General features: G+C 35.2%; 1 protein-coding gene across 1 annotated transcript in view; it reads right to left on the bottom strand.

The window, feature by feature from the left end:
• Positions 1 to 18,996, bottom strand: part of TBC1D22A (TBC1 domain family member 22A) — a 174,574-nt gene that overhangs the window by 34,813 nt on the left and 120,765 nt on the right. The window contains exon 12 of the mRNA XM_080602568.1: positions 7,868 to 7,963. Within this exon, the coding sequence (XP_080458694.1) occupies positions 7,868 to 7,963 (96 nt within the window). The remainder of the gene's footprint in view (positions 1 to 7,867; positions 7,964 to 18,996) is intronic.

Raw genomic sequence — 18,996 nt, 5'->3', positions numbered from 1 at the left:
TAACTATAAAAGTATACACATTAATCATGCTGAAAAAGGACTAAAATGGTTTTCTCCTGACAAATGGCTGTAAGGTAAAAGTTGTATTCAAGCCGTAAAGACAAAGCTGTAAAGCTTCTCAAAGAAAAGTCTGTCTTCAAAGTAGGAGACAGGTAGAAGGGTAAGGAGCTGCTGGATACAGGGAATCAAACAGGGAATGGCACATACTTGTTTATGAATGAACAGTAGCCAGAAAAGGTTCTGGTAAAAAATCCCTAAGATAAAGATGAGCTTATCAGGCTAGAAGAGTTATTATCAACAAGCACTAACAAAAGGTGGGATCTGTGGGCGTCATTACTCTACCATGCGCTATATAACTCTGTATTTGCTACTGTCCAAATTGTATTCCAGCCACTGATAACTGTTCTTGCTGTGATTACATGAAAAACAAAAATCAGAAAACTCATGGTGATGTTAACTTTTCAGCAGCACAGACTATTTGCAATTAACGACTTTTGTTACCAACCATATTTCATTTCTCTCCGATCTTTTCTTCAATATCCATTATATATTGGTCAATTTTTACGATACTCAGAAGAAACCTTTTTTTTTTTTTTGAGAAACTTTCTACTGCAGTAGCAATGGGAACTAAATTTCTAGCATAATACACACAAGAAGCTAGCTTTAAAATATTTTTATTAGCTATGGCTCATATCATATGAAATGGGAAGTCCTGTATTTCTGTAAAGGATAATGCAGAGAAAGTAACTGTTTAAAAATTTGTATCATAAAATAGAACAAGATCAAAAAAGACCAGAGAAAACCATAATATAGTAGTTGAGCAGGAATAGATGGTACAAAATCATGGTTCTGATATCTTACGTGTTTCTACAGAATAATAATAATATAATCACAAGGAAAGATATTCATATTAAACTTTTTAAACTAAAACCTGTTACTCATGCAGGCAGCAACATAAAATTGCACAGATTATCTTTCATAAAGGATCATGAAATAAAACTACTTGGTCATTTGACATTAGAGAACAAATGAAGAAAAAAAAAAAACATCCTAACACTAGCCGGATATTATTCAAAGACTGCAATTTGCCTTCCAGGCATCTTGTTATTCAGTCTCTTCTGTAACTAACTTCTAATCTCATTTTAAGGTGCAAAGTTACATTATGTAACTCGTGTAGCTGTAGCAAATACACACCTCTGACAAGTGTGCAGAATCAGATTTGTGTTTCTTTCTAATTTTCTTTTTCAAGGGATTTTAGCTCACATGTAAGAATCTCCTTTATTAGAAATGTTAGTTCACATAAAAAGTGCAATAAAAAATATACCCTGAATAAATTTAGCAGTCCAAATGCTGACATATGAAAGCTACAGACTCCTTTGTGATTTTATATAAAATCCGCAATATGGTGAAGAAGAAAACTGGCAGGCAAGACCAAGAACAAACTAAGGAGACAACAGACTCATCATCTATATGTTCTCAGAAAAAGTTTATAGGAAAGGAACATATTTTCAATACCTCAAAATTTTTAAACAGTCTTGATTATTTCAGCTTTATTTTCAATATTAATACTAATTAAAATACAGGTGCCAATTCCTCTGCAAGAAACACAATCTTTTTTTTTTCTTTAATTTTAAAATTAAGACTGAAGTAATGCAAGCCAGTAACTTTCAGCTGTCAAGGGTATGCTCATTCTAAAAACAGAGCATTCACAGAATCACAGCATGGTTTGGGTTGGAAGGGACCTTAGAGATCATCTCATTCCAACCCCCCTGCCACGGGCAGGGACACCTCCCACCAGAGCAGGCTGCCCAAAGCCCCATCCAGCCTGGCCTTGAACACCTCCAGGGATGGGGCAGCCACAGCTTCCCTGGGCAACCTGGTTCAGGGCCTCAACATCCTCTGAGTAAAGAATTTCTTCCTAAACTGTTATTCCTCTATTTCAGGGAATAACATGAAGCTTCAGAAATTTGGGAATCTACTAGGCAGAAAACAGATTACACACATGGCCAATTGCCTTCACACTCCAAAAATGCTGACCACACTAAGAAAAAAAACAACAACAACAACAACAACAACAACAACAAAAAAACAGTAAAAGAGCAAGCTCATGTGCTAAATGTGACTTAATATTAGTATTCTTACAACAAATGGGAAGACTTGGGCTTTCTCTACTCCTATGTGAGAAGGGGGAAAACATTCAACAGTGAGCCGAGACTGAGAGAGTGGTAGGTAGCAGCGAACCTCCTCACCCTGTGCTGATTCTAATCAAAAGCCCATTGAACAGAGAAAGAAAGATTTAACAAACTGAAGAGGCTGAGAGGGCTTACTGCATCAGTAAGCTGAAGACACCCTGTATGTCTTTCATTCAAACGCAGGCACCGTGAAATACTTCACTAATCTCTGAGATGGGCATCCATCTTAAACTTACGCAAAAACTAAGATTCAATTTAGGAATAAATCTGATCACAACTTTGGAAAGCATAAACTTTTTCATAAGTAATAATAATAATAAATTGGATTTCCTTAAAATCTTATTGGTCATATGAGGTAGGAAGACGGTGGTTCATCTTTCACCATTTGAGCTAACATTGGCTTGTAATACTTCACTACAAGAAAAAATTTGAAAAAGTCAAGAGCATTTTTCAGCATTTTACTGAAATAGACAATTGTGCACACATTCATTTTGCTCACGAGGTCAATGAGACTGCTCACTAGCATTTACTCAGATTAAAGAATCGTTATTTTAAAGATTATATAAATCAGAAGAAAGGACGGTCACTACCCGGAAGATTTCATTACTGAAGAATGGATCAAGAGACAGAAAATTCATAGAAAAGAAGCAACAAAAAAGTAGCGAATGTGACTGTAAGTGCTATTAACAGCCTTATAGCCTACCTGGCAAATCTGTTCTGGGCATCACAGAAAAACAGAACTTACATAAGGATTTCGAGAAAAGTAACAAGATCTGCATTAAGTGCTCCATTTAGCTAACGTGGTTAACATGGGAGACAGCACAAATACCTTCCTGAGAACTCAGAAGCACGTGATGAGGCGGCTGTCATCACTGGCTGATAAAGTGGCAGTCGGCATCTCAGTACAGACCATGAGATGACATGAAAGGTGTTAGTATTAGTCCATTAACGGCCTTGAAATAGAAAGCCCCTAGTTTTCCTTGGTGCCATAAAGGAAAGGAAGTTAAAGAAGGTGAACAGCAAGGAAAAATGATGGACTGAAAAATGATCTTTACAGCTTCTTTGCAGTCCGCATGAATATAAATGAAGCAAAAATGCATTTGTCAAAGCCAAAGAAAAGGACATAGTAGTAATAAAGATGTGGGTTAATGACAGCATAGGTGAAAATGTCTGCTAGATAGAAAAGCCCGTATCTTAGCATCATGAAGAAAAAAAAAATCTGCAAGACAGATTGCTTACAACAACATGCTGAACACATTTTTATAGATCAGCAATGTCAACAAAACGACAGCTTACTTAAACTGAAAATTTTAACTAAATCTCTAATATCCAACAGTTAGATCGGTATCAGTCCAACCTTACAATTAGCTTATATTTAGTTTCATAACTGAACCTGGTCCCTAGTGTCTTGTTTTCTTACAAGTCCTTCAAATATCCTGTATGCAACATTAACAGAAAATATGGCTGTTGAATCTAATAATGTTTAAATTCTATATATGCTCAAAACATGCTTGAATAATTTATAACCTAACAATATTAACCATTCAGATTTCTCCCATGAATTCGGGAGAATTTTGGAATTACAGCTGTAGTTAGGAAAATGAATAACAGCAAGTCAAAGTCTAAGACATGCTGAGCAATAGAAAGGTTTTCATTATGTATTTTTAATTGCTTAAGCTTAGATAGTAGAAATTATATTAATTTCACATTTTGCATTCATGTTGCAAGCCATACTTTACCAAATTTAAAAACACTGCAATTTTATTTATATTAAACTTACTAGATTTTTTTTTTAAATCTGATACTGGTTTTAGACCAATGACTTAATATAGAACATTTATACCTCCAGCATACCATAAACCAAGAATGACCTTCATATCTTGCTGTTTGATCCTACTGAATATTGCATCGGTATAAAACTGCAAACCTAGGCCAGCATTAAAAGGTTTTCCATTTACTGTCTACCTACTGTATTCTCTGTTGTGTGAACAGAGAATATGTGAAGCAAAACCTGCTAATCTAAAGTACAATTAGAGCTACACAGCTACTCAAACTACCTAGCTGCAAGTGGATTTGTGTAGCATCCTATGTAGGTGAAGCAGACGCTGCTAGTCTTCTAGCAGACACTTCTAGTCTAGAAGTGAGAACCATGAGAGAATAAAAAGTTCTAACTAAACCACCATCAGTCTTGTCAACACTACTAACCTTTGTACTAAAGACCAGCAGAAAATATTTAATATATCTATCAGAAAACATATTGGTATAGTTTCACTGCTATTAAAAATTGACATTGGGAAATTTCACAATTGTGTGTAATAATTTTTGCTCTTATTCCATAGCACTGAATTGCATAACTCATTGCTTTACGTAGTAAAATTTAAACTTTGAATCAAAGGTTTATAGAACGGTTGTGTATACCTTTACTGGACAGGACAGAATCTAAGCAACCATAAACTCCTAGCAAAATGAAAAGTTTCAACACTTCCCCCATCAACACCAGATTCCTAAAATCAGACACCTTCACTTGGGATACTGAATTTGAAATAGTTGTCCTTCATTCCCTATTGCACTACATTTTACAGCAGTCAGACAAGAACAATTTATAAAGACATGGACAAGTAGCACGGAATAATCCATGGAAAGTCAAGAGGTTCCATTTTTCCCAAGGCAGAGATGTAGGACAACTTCTACAAATGTAGGCTCTGTTGCAAATTGTTCTACATTTACACAAAAAAGTATCACATTTTCCTCACCTGTCTGTTGCTAAAAAATATGTTAACCTGCAAATCTCATGTTTCAAATTAGTTCTACTTTGATATCTTATACTTAACCAGCCAGACAGAAGTGAGAACAGTAACTTGCTCTCATAATAGCTTTAGTAGATTAAAATGAACACAACTTCTATCATGACTTACTTGATTATCATCTTGCACTATTCTGTTCTTTCAAATACTAAAAATATGAGACTAACATCTACACAAATTTATATGCTTCTGTTACAAGTTTATATATTCATTATTTATATATACTTATATACAAACCCTATATACATATACATAATATATGCATAATCATTTGAATATTTGGAGGCCTGAACTGCAACATTTATTTCTTCCTCTATCTACTTCCTTCAAAAAAACTTATTTCCTTTGTTATAATAATGATTTGTTGTACAGATGTAAACCAAGTACCAAGTAGAAGTTTTCCGGTTGTATCACTTCATGTTATTAGTCCAGCGAGCCTAACTCCTTTCACTGCAAAATTTCATTCTCTACTACATAACAATAACAAACAAACAAACAAAAAAAAAAAGAAAGAAAGAAAACCACACACATACAATTGCTGTCTGTAATAAGGAACTATTATTATGCACAGCTGAACATTTACTATATAAGCATTAATTAATTGGTTCCTATGAGGAAGAATCAACATCGCATACTTTTACTGATTGCTTAGGTTGCAGCAAGACAGATTTAAAAGAATGGAAATGAGTATCTTAAGAGCAACGATTATTTTCTGTCCTCATTCTGCCTGTAACATTACTGATAATATATTTCATCAAATAATAAGAAAAAGTATTGCATAATCAAATCATTTAAAATGGGTCTTTGATCTAAGACCTGCTCATTGTCTCATCTGGCATATCAACATATCCGGTGTTCTGGGGAAATTATTCTGACCTAAAATTCCTGTGCTTTTTCCTTCTAGGTCGAACATATATGTACAAGTAAAGTGTGAGTTTTCACAGCTAGCACTAAAGAGCCAGGCCCTCTGACTGACAATTAGTAGCCTTGCCTCAGTTACATCATATGCAGGCAAACACATAAAACACACGGTATGTGCAAGAGAAATGACTGGATGCTTGTACTGATGATTCACAATATAATTTACAGACCACAAAATTTCAGTGCAAAACATGCTATAACTAGGACTTCTCAGTGATGTGAATTCAATGCAATCACAGTAGTCCAACAGCATATACCAAACTTTCCAATTTGCCAGTGTGGTTTAAACCCCCTACTATTACTTGAACTAGGTATTTGTAGAATAGGCAGTCGTTTACAATACTGCTGTTGCTAACGAAGCGTAAGAGCAGTGGATTTATTCTTGCCTGAGGGAAGAGAAGTATCATTTGGAGAACTGATAGCAATTTAATTTAAACATTTTAAAAGTTGATGTCACACAATAAAGAAGATGAAGCTTTTTAGTGATAATATAGGATAGTGATAAAACTACCACAGGCCTACAGAACCTCAAAATTACTAATTGCTTTTCTATGTGGTAAGCAACCTAAGGCAGTCTGATAAATGTGTTCCACTGTCTTCCTGATTTATGTACTTCATAATCAAGTTTACATAGCCTATAAAGAAATTAAACCATGAGGACATACCTGTAATTATTACATAAATGAACAAATCTGAACATACATAGGAGAACAAAGCAAATCTTCACAGTACTCCACCTTGGGATCATTATGCACTTTAAACATAGTTGTAACTTATTTGGTAGGGAGGAGAAAAATGTTAGGAACTTTGATGCAGAAAATCAATGGAAAACAAATTAATAAAGTATTAGCAGTGAACAATTATAGTTGAGCAGTATGGCTACCAACACTGAAATTATTTTTGACAAAATACTATAAATTGAGAAAATCTGACAGCACTAGCAGGTAGTATAAATTAAAGTAGTTATGTTGTGCCCTTAAGGGTTTATTTATTGCAAAGATAGGCAACGACAGTTAAAATGCTCTGAATAAATCATTTTACGAAGAAAGATAAAATAGATTGAAATGATACACAGATTCACACAATGGTTCATTTGTACAGGGCAAGAGAGTTCAGTCAGCTGTAGAGAAAATAAGCTGGTAACAGACCATTTCCCTGGGGCAGGAAATGGTGTAGGCTTTGCAGCATGGCTTGTTTACAGCCAGCCTGTAAACAGGCCTTTAATGCCTTTTAGGCACTGCATGTGCATCAGAGAGTAAAACTTAATATAAAAAAATTCTATGAAAGGGAACTGTCACCAGTTCACAAAACTAACTGAACTTCTACATGGGTACGCAAATTATTTGCCTATTCACACTATTCAAATCTGATCCCAAACAACTACCAGACATGCTCTCTGCTGGACAAAAGTAAGGCTTTGAAATGTAAGACCTGAAATAAATATAACTATAGCCCTTTTATTTACCCCTGAAAAATGGGCTCCTTATCTTAGAAGGCTGTTTGCCTAGCTTTTTTTGAAAAAAGGAACATAAACTTCTTAGAGTATTCTGCAATGTTATAGAGATGAAACTCTTAAATACTTAACTCCAGTGATGCATTTAAGGTTTTAAAAAAACCTAGTTAGCTTTTCAGAAATTTTCTTTTTGAAATACCCATGCTTTACTTATCACAGCATCTCCAGAAATCATTTCCTCTAGGTCCGTCTCAGTTTAAACAGCATTTTTTTCTCCCAGAATGAACAAGGAATAAACATCTACTGTTTCTAACCCACCACTTCAGGTTTAAGTTTTGGAAGAACTCTAACAGTCAGACACTATCAGTCCTGTTGCAACTGCTACTGTTTTGTTGTAAATTCATCTCCATGTAATGTTAGGAACCTGAATTTGATAAATTCTGACCTGTGCTTAAAAAATATCCTCAGATTTTTGTATTACAGAACTCTTTACTTACCTGAAAGTCTTTCTCTTCCAGGATCTCCTTCCTCCACCTGACAAGGAAGGCAGCACAGACATACAAGTGGAAGTGAGAAAAACCCTCTGGTTCAGACTGAAAAAAAAAAAAAAAAAACAATTAAAAAAAAAAATCAATACACAAATGATGCTTTTGATTAAGATAACATACAACCTTATTCCAACCTTAGTGTATTTTTATGACATTCACTACTATCACAACTAGTGTTATACAATTGTCAGCTACATCTCTTTCTTTTCCTATCACAAGCACGTTTGTATTTCATCTGTGACAAACCTAGGTATATCTGTATATAGGTATTATCTGTAACCAGAATTAAGGAGAGGTATGAATCTACTTCTAAAACTTACATTCATTTTTTACAGATGTGTTTATCCCATTTCTGATGTTATCCAGTAGCTTGGATCTGTCCTGAAATACCATACTACCTATATCGTGGCATGAATGTATGCTTCATCTCCATTATCAGTAGTATGGGACCTCCATTTGAAATTAAGTTTTCCCATTATGAATTCTACTGTAGCAAACTACTAGAGTATTTTAAAACTATGGTCTATAGTTTTTAAAACTAAAACTTGGTCTGTATTTGACTGAAATAAATGTTTTCACTAAAGGAAAAAAAATTAGTCCTTGTAACACAAAACAAGTCATATATCTATTCCGATCTGCAGCTTTCTGTTCTAGTCCAAGTCAGCAGATGCAGTTACTTTATAAGCAGCCCTCTCTTCTCCCCCAAATTAAGATCACTTAATTATACCTAAGAGTTCAGGTAAATTTATGGCGTTACTTTAAAAAATTTCACTGAGCAAGTTTTCTTGTATTACCACATTTATCTTACATTTTATATTCATTTTCACTAAGAACTGAAAAAAAACCCTAAATTATTTATGTTTAATTATCAATGTGATGATTGGGAACTAATGCTATGTAAAGTCTCATTAAAATAGCATTTAAAAATAGTAATTATGAAATTAAGCTCAGATTCTGACAAATAAAGGGATATGTAAACATTTTAAAGATTTATTCTTATATCTTATAAAACTATAGCATTTTTTATATATCCTCTACTGGTCATTTCAGAATTGCAATTTACTTTTTAGAAAAATACAGTGTTCTGCTCAAGTAAAGTAAGTGAACTGAAACACTTATGCAAAACATAACACGGTAATATAAAATTTATTTCCATTTAACCTAGAAGCACACAATACTTAAAATATTCCACATAATAACTGTAACAGTACAATGAAGTAATCTTAATGCAGTCACAAATGGAGAAAGAAAAATATTCTCCTCCTTCCTTTCCTTTTTCTCCACCCCTGATTAACAGAAGTGCAGTTATTTTAGTGTCCTACAGAGGGTAGTACACTAAACATCATGGTAGCAGCTACAGAAACTATAGATCATCCTGTCCAAATCGGTAAGAATTAAGAAAAGGGATAATGCCAATTATTTTCAGGGCAGTTTTAAGTTTAAAAGTGCAGTTTGAACTGAAAATACTTAATTTTGGAACCAGAAAAGGAAGAACATTCCTGTGATATTTTTCCTATTCTAGGAAAAAGATATACTTGAATAACACAATAAATTAACACAATGTAAAATCCCAGGACACACAAAGCATATGGTAATTTTGACTAGAACTCTCTAGGGTTTATCTTAATCAGAAAATTCAAAGTAAAGTCCAATTTACCATATTAAAACTAGAGTTTTAGCAAATCATGTACTCACTACCATCCTTCTGAAAAATCTACATCTTTTACTTTAGATTTGGCATTTCCCTTGGGATGGAAAGTTAACATCTGTAAAAGCATAAATTGTATCTCAAAAAGACATACTTGAAAGAAAAGTGGTGCTACTACTTATAGTATCAGATATTATTATGGCAATATTTAAATATTTAAACACAACTCTAAAAATGCAGAAAACCAATTCAAAGAAAACAACCCTCTTCCTACTTTATTCTGCAAATAAATTTGAAGAACATGCTGTATCTTTTAAAAATCAGTCTTTGACAATAATCTTTTATAACCTAAATAACGATCCATTATAAAAATTTCTCCTTTAAAGAATGGCTACCTGAAGAGCATGGCACCAGCCTAATCGTTTGTCATCAAACGCAAAAGGAGGGAAGAAGGAAAAAGATGGTTATGGGATGGAGGCAAATAAAGGTAGATTGAGACTGCTGGACAGATACAGAAAAAATACAGAATACTGCTGAGGATAGATAAAGAAAGAGGAAAACCATTTTTGCAAATGCAGTAGGAGACTGAATAGACTGTAGGCAGGAAAAATCATTTGAAGTATTAATTATTAATTGGGATATTTTATGTATTGGATTATTTGTTATCCTAGCAGAAGGAAATAAAGGTTTGTATTTCCTCAATCACATCACATGAGCAAAAAATGAGGGAACTGGAAGGAAGTTGCTTTGGTGTTAATATATACACTTAGCCTGCTTTCTTCTCCCCACTCTTCCAACAACATACGGGTTCTTGAAACATGCAGGGAAGGAGGGAGGATTAAAGAAATCTACCCGGAGATTAAAATGATACCTTCGAAGTAAGTTTACAGTAGCTGTTGACAAAATTGTTAGTCTTGCTTTCTGTTATACAGACTCACAAAAAAGAAATTACATAGGTAGCCAAATTAGATCATCACAGTATACTTTTTCTGACAACCTAGGAGTCTGATTCTGAGCCCAAAAATTCAGTCTACTGTAACATAACAAAGAGAATTCTTCCAGAGAAAGTCAAGATAAGTGGCTTTAAAAAATTAACAGCAAACAACTCAAAAACTGCAGTAATGAAAATTGAAAGTGCTTCAGAGGCACTGCAGAAAAATATCTGGAATTACATAAAAACCTGTACTTTTTCTTTAAATTTTTCTTTTCAACCTTTTTTTCCCCCAATACAATTTTCTTCAGCGCTTTTAAATGAAACCAAATAGGTTCAAATATGCAATTCATTAGAGAAAAAATGCATATCCCCCTATAGATTTAAAAACTCATCATGTTTCAGAGATAAGTCTCGGCAACGAAGTATCCAATGGATAGTTTTAGACAGTTTTGGAAATTGAGTAAAACAGCTAATGCATAATTGCCTTTTCTAACACCTGCTACCTATTATACTTTTCCATTCGTAGCTTTTGAAGTTGCAAAGAGTTTGATCTCTAAATGTACATAAATGCAGACTACATGCTAGAAGCTATTTAAAATCAAATGTAAACAATGACCTTGATTTAAATATTTTAGCAAAAGATCTCAAGACAGATGTACAACTCTCCAGAAGACTTATTTTGAACGTATCACAGACAACTCAGGGCACATTATCTAAGCACCATCTGTCATTATCAATAAAAATCAGTTAGATTGTTAACATCACGAATATCTCATTGCCCTGCAAATGCTGGATCTCCTCTACAGCTGACATGAGAGGCTTTCTTCATACTGCACTCCCCATATTTCCTTATTTAGGCAATCAGTGAAAGAACACAAATTTTTTTGGATTACTAGATTGATTACTGTCTGGTCAATGAATAGTCTACCTTGCCTCCCATACCCTTGATATTTCAGTGTTTAGGAAGGGCGTGTACGTTTGTTGAGAGTAAATATAACACATGATCATTTTTTTTAACTACCAGGAATGATTAAAGCTAGGAAACCGTGCCTGGGCTAAGTATTAAAATACCACATTTAACACTCACACAATGGTTCAGAGTTAAGGACTTCCAAGCATTTTATGATTACAGTTGAATATAGCAACTTTATGCAACTCACAGTATTTACTGTGCTACAAAGAGCAAACAGGTTAGATGTAAATAGGCTGATGTCATTTTCCCCAAAATATCCAATATTTTCTTTAGATTTAAGGCAGAAAAAGAGAAAAGCCAGTGCAGGATCATCATTGAAAGTGGAATGTGTTGGCTGATCCTCCAAGATTCACCTCTTCCATCTCTGGCTGAGAGCTCCAGCTTCCAAGGCACAGACTCAATATACTGTCAAAACTGAGACTCCAGTCTGAGAAGCAACACAGCACCAGCACACCACACAAAGGTCCACCTGGGTAGCTATCCTGCCACCAGGAATGAACAACAGCAGATGACTAGGAAATGGTGTAAGAGTACAAGCACAAAGCAGAACATTCCCATAATACTCTTCCACCTTGTAATGATTTCGTGCTCAGAGATGTCCCCTTATACAAGTGGTAGAATATTTGCATTTAATAGCTGTTAATGGATGTCATCACTTATCTGTCCAACACTTTTTGTAACTGAACATAATCATACAACTGCATAATGATACCTTGTTCTTCCTTCCTTTTCCAATAATTTAGAGCTTTTTTTTTTCTTTCTTTCTTCACTGTTGTTGAGCTGGTATTTTCCTCTTGCATTGAGTGTTGAACGCTATCTTGAAGTGCATAGCTGTACAGGTAAAGTTAGGATTCACATGCACGATATCAGTTTATATTTGTTCACATGGAATTTCACATGCTATGTACTGCCTGGCTGTTTTTAAAAACATGAAGTCCTACAACTCCTTGCTGCCAAACTTTATTACTCTGAATAGCTCAGTGTTGTCATTAAACTTTGTTGTCTCACTCCTGTATCCCTTTTCCAACCACTTTAATCGAAAAAGCTAAAGCCTCATCAAAAACTGTAAAATATTATATGTTATTTTCCTTAATTTTGAGACCTGCCTACTTACTCGTACCATGTTTTCTAGCTTTCAGTTATTACCCAGACAAGGAAATTCCCTTTAATTCCACAGCAGTGTTGTAAATATACCTATTAAAAAGATTTATTTTTATTGAGTTAGCACATTTTCGATTGTCTTCTAATATTGCTTTTATCCCACCCTATTCCCAAAGGGATGAATCTAAAAGAAACAAGTGGCCAACAGCCCTTGTCTAAAATTAATCTAATCTAACAATAAACACAGCAACAAACTTGGAGATATATCTTTTAAAAACACTACTTTACTTATAGTTAGGACCTAAAAGCAACTGTTCCTAATTCAAGCACTCATCAATTAATATGAAAATTTATTAGCCTGTTTTATGTTTCCATTAAAAACAAATCTGATCTAAACAGAATTCACAGCCCTTTAAAATCTGTAATGGAAACTAACATTTTCAGGTAAAAACAGCAAGCCAGCAAAAAAACAATGCAAAAGTTATTGCCTCAACCCTTACTCCCCCCAGTAAGACCCTTACAGAACAACTGGTTTTGTTTGTTTGTTTTTTCAAATCCTTGCAAGAACTGTGTTCACATTTCCTATTTCTGCTAGGAATGTTCAAAAAATTATCTTACCATGTTATATTAGATTTGGCAGATGTATGCTGAATGCTAGACCAGTTTTCATAAAAATTTAGTAGCTGGCCTCTCTGATGTAGTTAACAGCTTGGCAACAGGCCCACAAAGAAAACTTGTGCTGTTAAATCCCAGTTACAAGGAACACATACCACTGCTGGACTTTTTCTGGATCGATATTTTGCCTTGTAAGAATGTTCTATATAGCATGCAAAATTTATGGTAAGACTAGTAATCAATATCAAACACAAATGAGTGCTATTGATAACTATTTACTTGATTTATTCAGTCTCTCATTAACCATTATTTTAACAAGCATCTAATATAACTTTCCACAGTAGCTTGTACTTTGAGAACAGAGGTTAAATCCTCTTCACTTGCTAATACGTTCAGTTCAAACAGAATAAAAAATAAGTAACCTCAAGTGCGTATTTGACTTTTTGTCCTAGCTTTTCCAGAATTAAACTGCGGGTGGAAAAAAAAATAAAAATCAGTGTTCCACATTTGGTTCATTTAAAGAATTCATCATGAATGGCCAGGATGTCAAGTGGATTCTCACTCACGGAGGTACCTTCACATCCAATACTGAAACGTGTCTTTCTTTTACAGTTATTTTTCTTCTTGTGGGTGGCAGTTTATTAGCTCCACATATAGGAAAAGTGCTAGATCTTAGCAAAGGAACGGAGCTTTCTGTACAGCCCTCTTCTACTTCTTTCTTGCTAAATTTACAAAAGAAGAGGGAACAAGGTAGTTTTCTCGGCAAGTGCCTTTGATATAAAGGTAACGCTGAACTCTATGCAAGGAGAACAATTACATTTTGGAGCACTTATTTCCCATGCTTCTTTGAAAAGAACCTACATATGCACAGAAGGAAGAATTATACACAGTTACCTGCAAGAAAGCATGTTGATTTCTTTTCTGTAATTTGCCATGTTATTAAGCCCTTTCTCAGCTGCTGCGAAGAATGACCATTAGTTGTTCTTTGTACTTACTGAAAAAAATATTACATATACCTGGCTGCTTTGAATTCTAACAAAGCATAAGGCAAGAAGCTTCCATTTTAACTACTAGCTAGGGGTAGGCAGAACATAGCAAGAACAGAGACGTGGCAATGTGAGCATAAATTCTGCCACGATAGTCAATCATTGCAATCTTAACTAACAACTTGCAATATAAGGGTGATATATGAAACCCCAAGCTACTATTCTTAATTTGGGGTCCTAGAGTAGGAAAAAACAAAATAATAATTTTTTTTTGAAAGTTTTGTTTTTTCTTCCATGCAAATATTTAAGATCAAAACCTCCTAATTTGTTTGGAGATGAGAAGAGCATAACCTGCAGCAAGAACTAATGAATCTACTCTACGATGGTGTCAGTGCATTACCATATAACAACCACATACCATTAGAAGCCCTCATCAACAACAGTGGATAATTTATACTGTTTAGGTTTTAGAAAGTGGTTGACCACTTACAGCTATATGTTATTTTGTTCACTCGAGTTAATGTATTAAATAACAGTATTAAAGTATTTCAGTTAGAGCCATTAATGTGGTACCTAACTGCTTTGCCAAGTCATGGCATCATGTAATCTCTAAAGCAGAGAATCCCTACGTAATTAACACCGAGCATCACTATGCCCTTTATTCCAGAAAAATCTAACCCTGTAGCTATTTCCCAGGAAATTCATTTTGCATCCTTAATTTACTCAGATGCCCACCACCATAACTTAAAATCAAAGAGCTTCTCTCAAAGTGTGAGAGAAGTCATGGAAGTAGGGACTGAGGATAAAAGCAAAAGTAAAGTAGTAGCCCCCCAGCACAGATGAACTTAAAGAAAAGCTTTTTTTTTTTTTTAAATGATTTTTAAGACAGATTTGAGTGAAAATTTACAGACAAAATATTTTCAATGGCATGCACATTTGTGATACTAAAACCTTAAGTCTTCTTATACTTTAAGCTAGGCTTAAAGCTGGCCTTCAAGTATTCAGACATAATTGTCCAGCTGGAAAGAAATTTGTTTTGAAGTTTCCTGCTAATTAAAACCACATTCATTATATCTGAAATCATTAACTTAATTTGAAATGAAATATTCAAATTCTCTCTCAAGTTGTGACTTGACACCAATTAGCTGGCCAAAAATGGGATGGAAAAAAAAAAACACAAAAGCTGTGTCACACTGGAACCAATGTTGCTTTTATTCACAGAATTCTCCTTAAAGATATGCTTCACCTTAACAAAGCACATGGTAAATCCAGATCATTAGTAAAACCATGCTGCAACTGAGTTAATTCTGAAGAACTTTGCTTTAACGCAAACCATTTTTACATAAATGTTAACCTGCTTTAAGCAGACTACTAATTTGAAGGCACCATTTACAGCAACTTGCCCATCTGCGAGGAGAACATCAGAAGATGATGTGAATCACCCCCAGACCGCACCAATTCCGTAACTTGCTTTTACAAGGCAAACGAGCACAAATAAGCGGTGTGACTAATATTTACTAAATTAATTCCCTATTTCACCTTTTCAATTTCTAAACTATTTACCTCATGCATCATTTTAATTATTTTTGCAGTTCATTCCCAGAGAACCTCGATGCTGGGAAATTAATTAATGGATACAATAGAGAAACTGTCAGCATTGCTTAAAAACAGTTTCAGCATTGGCCTCATTTACATGTATCCTTTTATTCTAAACAAAAGGGCTGCTGATTTTTTTGTATTAAATTGTTAGCTCATTAAGAAGAGCACAATGATATCCTTTCTTCATATATTCACTGGTTATCACATTTTGCTGAAATACGTAATCCATGATCAAGACAACCACAAGAGCTTTTAGCCCCAGGATTTCAAATATATTGAAAGTTGTGTAATAGTTGTATAATAGTTTGATTAACTGGCTTTAACATTATCATATTATTAGCTTTAATAAAAGTTATTATATTAATTATTCAAAACAGACCTATAAAAAGTAAGAAGTGTTAGGTTACTGCTTCACAAATGGAAAAGATCTTCTGAATAACTGTACAAATGCATATCCCATTTACGCCAAAAGACTAAAACGAAATGAACAACATCTAAATAACGGTATTAAAAGCCGATAGTTGCTCATTCCAAATTCTCAGAAAACAAAATATGTTTACTGGCACACTGCCAAAATGCAATCCAAAAACATCCTCTCGTCGGTTTTAGGCTACACGTCAGTTCCAGATAAGGAGGCTTACACGTTCACCTCTGCACAAACGTTGGTATTTTGATTGCAATCAACACCGACATGAATGATTCAAGTCATTTGAGAAGGATGCCCGCAAAGGCTGTGGGGTCTCCTCCTTGGAGACCTTCAGAAGCCGCCTGGACGTGGTCCTGGGCAGCCTGCTCTGGGTGTCCCTGCTTGGGCAGGGGTTGGAGCAGCTGGCCTCCAGAGGGCCCTGCCAGCCTCAGCCATGATGCTGAGAAAAGTGTATTCAGTAACCCAATAAACATATTACTGAATTTTTTTGTCCAGTGAACAGAAACTCTACAATCCTCAAATTCCCACATCTGTAAAATCAAGGTATGATCACATCAAAGCACTACACAAATGTTTTGTGAAGATTTCTTATTAGATTCTGAACATGAAATAGAATTTTTATCAATACCTCTTGTGTCTAAGAAGAAATAGTAGAACTCTAATTTCTTCTTCATAACAACTAAATTATCTACAGTGGTATTCCAATGACTTTGTCGTTCTTTCAAGGAACACACCAGAAGAACTGAGGACTAACAAATACATGTAACGCATTCAGACACGTTTTCTGATAGGCGGTCTTGTTGACTAAGAAGATACATGGACAAGATGTACCAAAGTACCGAAAAGGTATCCAGGAGCTATTACCTTCCTTTCCTGTTTTCTAAGCTAACAGAGCTTTCTAAGCTTAGTCAGAAAGTCTTGACAGAGCCAAGAATACCACCCAGGTTTCCAGCACAACCATTATGAAGATACTCAAGATACCACACTAGCTTTTTTTTATAACCTTCTCTCACCATTAGACCACATTACATTCTATAAACTAGCAACAAAATCCTGAATTTCTGATCACCAATATTTCTCTAGAGACCAGGAAATTGTTGGAGCCAGTATTTTCCTCTGTTTGCTGGCCTGCAAAAATCTGAACACTTATTCATGAAAATGCTGCTTCCTTGCAGAGCACCACTACTTGAATCAGTCTCTGCCTGGGGACGGCAATTTGCCTGAACGTTCAATCTCATCTCATGACGATGATCTAATTGCACCAAGCTTTTCATGACCACATGACTGCTTAACAACATTCCTTGGCCTGTGAGCTTTACGCGTCTTTCAGCTGCTATTAAAACTAACATACTAATAATGCCACAAAAACTGAAGTGGGCAGCTGCTGCATGCAGCAGCATCTTCCCTGTCACTGATTAAACAGAAGTACAACATCTGAAAACATTAGTCAGCTGCTCGTCAGCTCTGTCCAGACACCAGCTCTACAGCTGTGAATGTGCAAAGTTATATAAAAGGGATGATGTCAAAAGCAACTGAAAAGCCAGCGCCATTACTCATTCCAAGTACCTGAAAATTGTCGCTTGCACAATATCACAGGTGGAAATGTTAATAATGCATGTATTTTAATTAAATTCATTAGATACTTAATAGCTATTGCCAGGAGCTTGATCTTGTCTGGATGAATAAGCTGCTTCTTACCTAAACAGTTAATACAAAAGACTCACCAAGACGATACAATAAAAAAAAAGCTCTTCAGACCATTCCTACTCCCATCCATCAACTGGTTTGCACAGAGGTAGAGTAACAGTGATGACAGGATGCAGCTTTGCTGAATTCTGATCAGAGTGAGGAATCCACTGTTCGTAATTGACTCGAGCACAATTTTATTAGCTCCAACACAAATATTTCTTCTCAATAACATTATTGTCCTGAAAATGCTGTGATGTCTCAATGGAAGCAATAACTTCCTTAATACGCACATTTCTCTCAAGATATTGAACCAAGGGAAGCTCTTATCTTCTCAAAATGCTGAAAATCAAACCATGCTGGACAGCAGAATAATTAAGTCAAAGTCTGCACTAATGATCAGTCTTCACATTGTACGACTGATTAAAGACAGCAGCATGAAACAAAAGACTCATGTGAGAATGGCAGCACGCTTGCAGAGCCCTTGCAGTTTGTTTTATCAAGGTTGTCTAGAGGATAACACTGATGCTACAACTCCCATCTCTGAGAACCAAAAGTTCTGACTTAACCCAGAAGAGTCCTGTGAAGTTACGGTACAGCAACACTTAGACTTTTCTCCAGCTCAGACGTACCATACCCGAATCATTAACACTTTTCTAAGTATATAGACTGCAACTGCATTGTTTTAGGAATAGTTTTTACAAGAACATCCTATAGTAGCACAAATGAAGAAAAAGTGATGGAAAAGTAAAGCAAATTTTAAGATACTGCATATATAAAATGTTGCACATAACTTTTTTTTTTTTTCCTGGACAACCCTACTCCACTGCAGATACAGCAGAGCCGTGTAGCTTGGAAAGCCCTCGCTCTACAACAGCTTCTTCCAGACTGACAGCCTGAAGTGACCAGTACAGCTTCATCTGTTTTTCACATGCGACACGACATCACGGGAGCTTGAAGTTTAAGCTATTCAAACCACTTAGTGCTGTCAAACACATGCCTTGCCTTTTCTTTCCACCAGCTTTTGTCAGCATCTCTCCTCTAACCCATGCTGGCATTAAAAGGGCCTGGTGTGAAACACCAGCATCCTGAGACACTTCCGAGAGGTG

This window comes from Anser brachyrhynchus, assembly GCF_964034855.1.
Source record: "Anser brachyrhynchus genome assembly, chromosome: 1".
Taxonomy (NCBI): domain Eukaryota; kingdom Metazoa; phylum Chordata; class Aves; order Anseriformes; family Anatidae; genus Anser; species Anser brachyrhynchus.
This window is presented reverse-complemented; position numbering and strand designations above follow the sequence as displayed.